Source organism: Lathyrus oleraceus, chromosome 3, assembly GCF_024323335.1.
Source record: "Lathyrus oleraceus cultivar Zhongwan6 chromosome 3, CAAS_Psat_ZW6_1.0, whole genome shotgun sequence".
NCBI classification, from domain to species: Eukaryota; Viridiplantae; Streptophyta; class Magnoliopsida; order Fabales; family Fabaceae; genus Lathyrus; species Lathyrus oleraceus.
The window spans coordinates 156,082,387-156,085,916 of NC_066581.1; the positions used below are offsets into that span (position 1 = coordinate 156,082,387).

Below are 3,530 nucleotides of genomic sequence, written 5' to 3' on the forward strand. Positions count from 1 at the left end.
CCAATACGACACTATATTTTATTTTAAAACAATAGTAGTAAATTAAAAACAATACTAAACCGTGTAAATTGGTCGTTCATACATTTATATTTTGAAAAGAAAAAAAAAAAGAAAATTCTTTACTTTTTTAGGAATTTGTTAATTCGTCATATATCTAATTAAAAGAAAAAATATAAGTAAAAATTAAAACGACGCGTTTTAATTAAACGCTCTTTGAAAGAACGAAAATACTTGAGAAAGAGCGCGACGACGTTACTTGGCTTCGTGAGTTCATCACCCAATGAAACCGGGGTTTTTTCGTTAGGGTTTTGTTTTCGTTTTGCACTCTTCCATTGTGAGAACCTGCAAATTATCGCGTTTTCCTCTTCGTCGCATTCATCGAAATACACAGTAATGTCTCTTCCTACTTAACTCCTGTTTTCATTAGAGTAGAATCATGCACTTTTTTGTTCATTATTTCACTGTATTTTATATTTAATTTGTTATCGCCAATGCTGTTTATTCTGGTCGTTCATGTCGATTTTTGGTATTGAATTTGATTGATTGATTGATTATTATTATTATTATTATACTTTGTTTTATACCAAACAGCATATATTTGATTTTGAATTTCAGGTTGAACCAAAGAGAGATATTATGGCTGATTTAGATGATTGGCTTTTGGAGGCTGCTGGGGTAAACAGACATTCTCCCCCGTCTAGGAGGGATGGAGAACCTTTGGATGGTGGGAGTGATTCTGATTCTGACTCTGATTCTGATGATGAGCGTGATTATCGGGAGAGAGAGTCGTCTCAGGTTCCTCTAAAGAAGAGAGGAAGAGAAGATGTTAGTGATAATGATGATGGTCATTCTGAGCGCGAGGGGGGCAGCAGTGACGACTCTGATGTCGGTGATGATCTTTATAAGGATGAGGATGACAGGCAGAAACTTTCTGAGATGACTGAACTTCAAAGAGAGATGATTTTGTCGGATAGGGCTAACAAGAAAGACGATAAAGATTTTTTGGGTAGGATAGCATCGAAGCGCGAAAAGGGGAAAATGGGGACTGTATCTAGAAGAGAGTCTCCGCCTCTTCCGTCTTCTCGTGTGCGGTCATCCGCCAGATCTGCTGACAGGTCAGCTGCAAAGGACGGTGCGTTAAATGAACTGCGTGCTAAAAGGTTGAAACAGCAAGATCCGGATGTGAAGCACACGCTGAAAGAGGGGTCTAAAAGTGCGGGATCAGGGCTTTATTCACAGAAAAGGAGACCTAATTCCAGTAGCTCAAGCCATAGCGGAAGTGAGAGTAGGTCCCATAGTGATGATGAAGATTCGGATGGAGATGGAGGGATTATTGACAGCGATGATGATAAGATAATGTCTGAAAAGCCGTCGTTTGAAGACATACAGGAAATCACCATTCAAAGATCAAAGCTTGCTAAATGGTTAATGGAACCATTTTTTGAGGAGTTGATTGTAGGTTGTTTGGTAAGGGTTGGTATTGGTAGATCAAAGACTGGTCCTATCTATAGACTCTGCGTGGTGAAAAATGTTGATGCATCAGATCCAAACCGGCTGTATAAATTAGATAACAAGACTACATACAAGTACTTGAATGTTGTATGGGGAAATGATACTTCTGCTGCTAGGTGGCAAATGGCTATGATTAGTGATTCTCCCCCACTCGAGGAGGAGTTTAAACAGTGGGTTAAGGAAGTAGAGCGTAGTGGTGGCAGGATGCTGACAAAGCTAGATGTGTCTGAGAAAAAGGAAGCCATACAGAAGATCAATAGTTTTGTTTATTCAGCAGCTACTGTGAAGCAGATGTTAGAAGAAAAAAAATCTACCTCGCGGAGGCCACTAAATGTTGCAGCCGAGAAGGACCGGTTGAGAACGGAGTTGGGAATAGCACAAAACAAGAATGATGCAGCCGGAGCAGAGAAGATCAAGACAAGACTACAAGAATTGGAAGATTTCCGGAAAGCTGAGGAGAAGGATGCCAAGGCTTTGAGGCTTTCTGAGATGAACAGAAAGAACAGGTTTGAGAACTTCAAAAATGCATCTGAGTTGAGGCCAGTAAATAAAGCTTTGAAAGCAGGGGAGGCAGGTTACGATCCCTTTTCAAGGAGATGGACTAGATCAAGGAACTACTATAATTCAAAACAGGTTGAAGAGGCTGCAGCTGGAAATAATAGTTCCGGTGATGCAGTGGGTGATAGAGGCAGCAATGGAACGGGTGCGGGTATGGTGGCCACTGCCGAGGCTTTGGAGGCTGCTGCTGATGCTGGGAAGTTAGTCGACACGAGAGCTCCGGTGGATCAAGGGACGGAGTCAAATATACTGCACGATTTTGAGCTGCCAATATCACTAGCCATACTACAAAAGTTTGGTGGAGCACAAGGAGTTCAGGCAGGGTTTATGGCAAAGAAACAGAGAATCGAAGGAATCGTTGGATTTCAAGTCCCAGAAAACGATGGAAGGAGTCATCAGTTGACATTAACAGTTAGTGATTACAAAAGAAGAAGAGGGATTTTTTAAAATTTGGTTCTTTAGGTTTACTCTTTTCAAGGCAAAAGTTGGTTTGTATTTTCTGCAGGTTTTGAAACTGATCAGAGTTTTTAATCTGTGACAAATCCCTTAGGATTAAGTTTTAGGTTTGTAATTTGCTAAAAGAGCATGACTAGACAAACCTATTTCACTACAAAAATAATTTTATATTTCTAGACATTCCCGTTGATATTTTTAATAGAAGTTGCACGCAATTTCAATTCACTGCAAAGTAAATAAGTATCTGGACTTGGAAGTATACTGCATATTAATTGTACTTATTATAATGAGAAAATTGAGGTTTTGGAAATCAGACGTAGTGTATTTGTTATAAGATTTGTTGGGTACCTATAGAAGAGAGCTCTTTCTTTAATTGGACTCACAATGCTATTTTTGAGTTTGAGATCCTTATTTCTATCACATGTGAAATATTTGGTGTGTAAGGAATACCAAAATCGTTGAGGATTGTGACGCTTCCCTTACTTGCTTATGAGGACAAATTTATGCTCTTAATCAAGATGTTATCAAAGCTTATGGTTATCCTCTCCAAACGAGTCCTACAAAGGAGCCTCAAGATATCTCCTTACTTGGGGTTCACATGGGGTCAATCATTCTGAATGTGAAGGGAAGTGCTCTAAACAATCCATTGGTTTGGGGTTTGGGGTTTTAATCAGAAATCACAATTGAAGTTTCATAAAAGGTTATTAGGCCTCATGCCGAAATTATGGCTTTGTTATATGGGTATTCGCCTTTTTTGAGAAACAGTTTCAAAAATATTATTTGTTACTCCGATTCTCTCTAAATTATTTGCTTGGTACTAACTGCTGAGGATGGATAGATATCACCACTATGATAATGAGATTGTGGTCATAAGACAATTTTTGACCAAGAAAAGGACTCTGAAACTACAACACTTTATGGAGTTTGCTTACACGTCCCTGAAATTGCTCAGAGTTCCGTTGGATAAGCTAGGCTTGTCATCTCCTCCCTCTTTGCCGTAAGGA

The 3,530-nt window shown here is 39.3% G+C and overlaps 1 protein-coding gene across 1 annotated transcript; it reads left to right on the forward strand.

Moving 5' to 3' along the window:
* Positions 1 to 206: 206 nt before the first annotated feature.
* Positions 207 to 2,839, forward strand: LOC127125950 (protein RTF1 homolog). The gene is made up of 2 exons (XM_051054812.1): positions 207 to 390; positions 616 to 2,839. The coding sequence occupies exon 2, from the start codon at positions 637 to 639 to the stop codon at positions 2,515 to 2,517; it is 1,881 nt and encodes a 626-aa protein (XP_050910769.1). The 5' UTR covers positions 207 to 390; positions 616 to 636; the 3' UTR covers positions 2,518 to 2,839.
* The last annotated feature ends 691 nt before the right edge of the window (positions 2,840 to 3,530 follow it).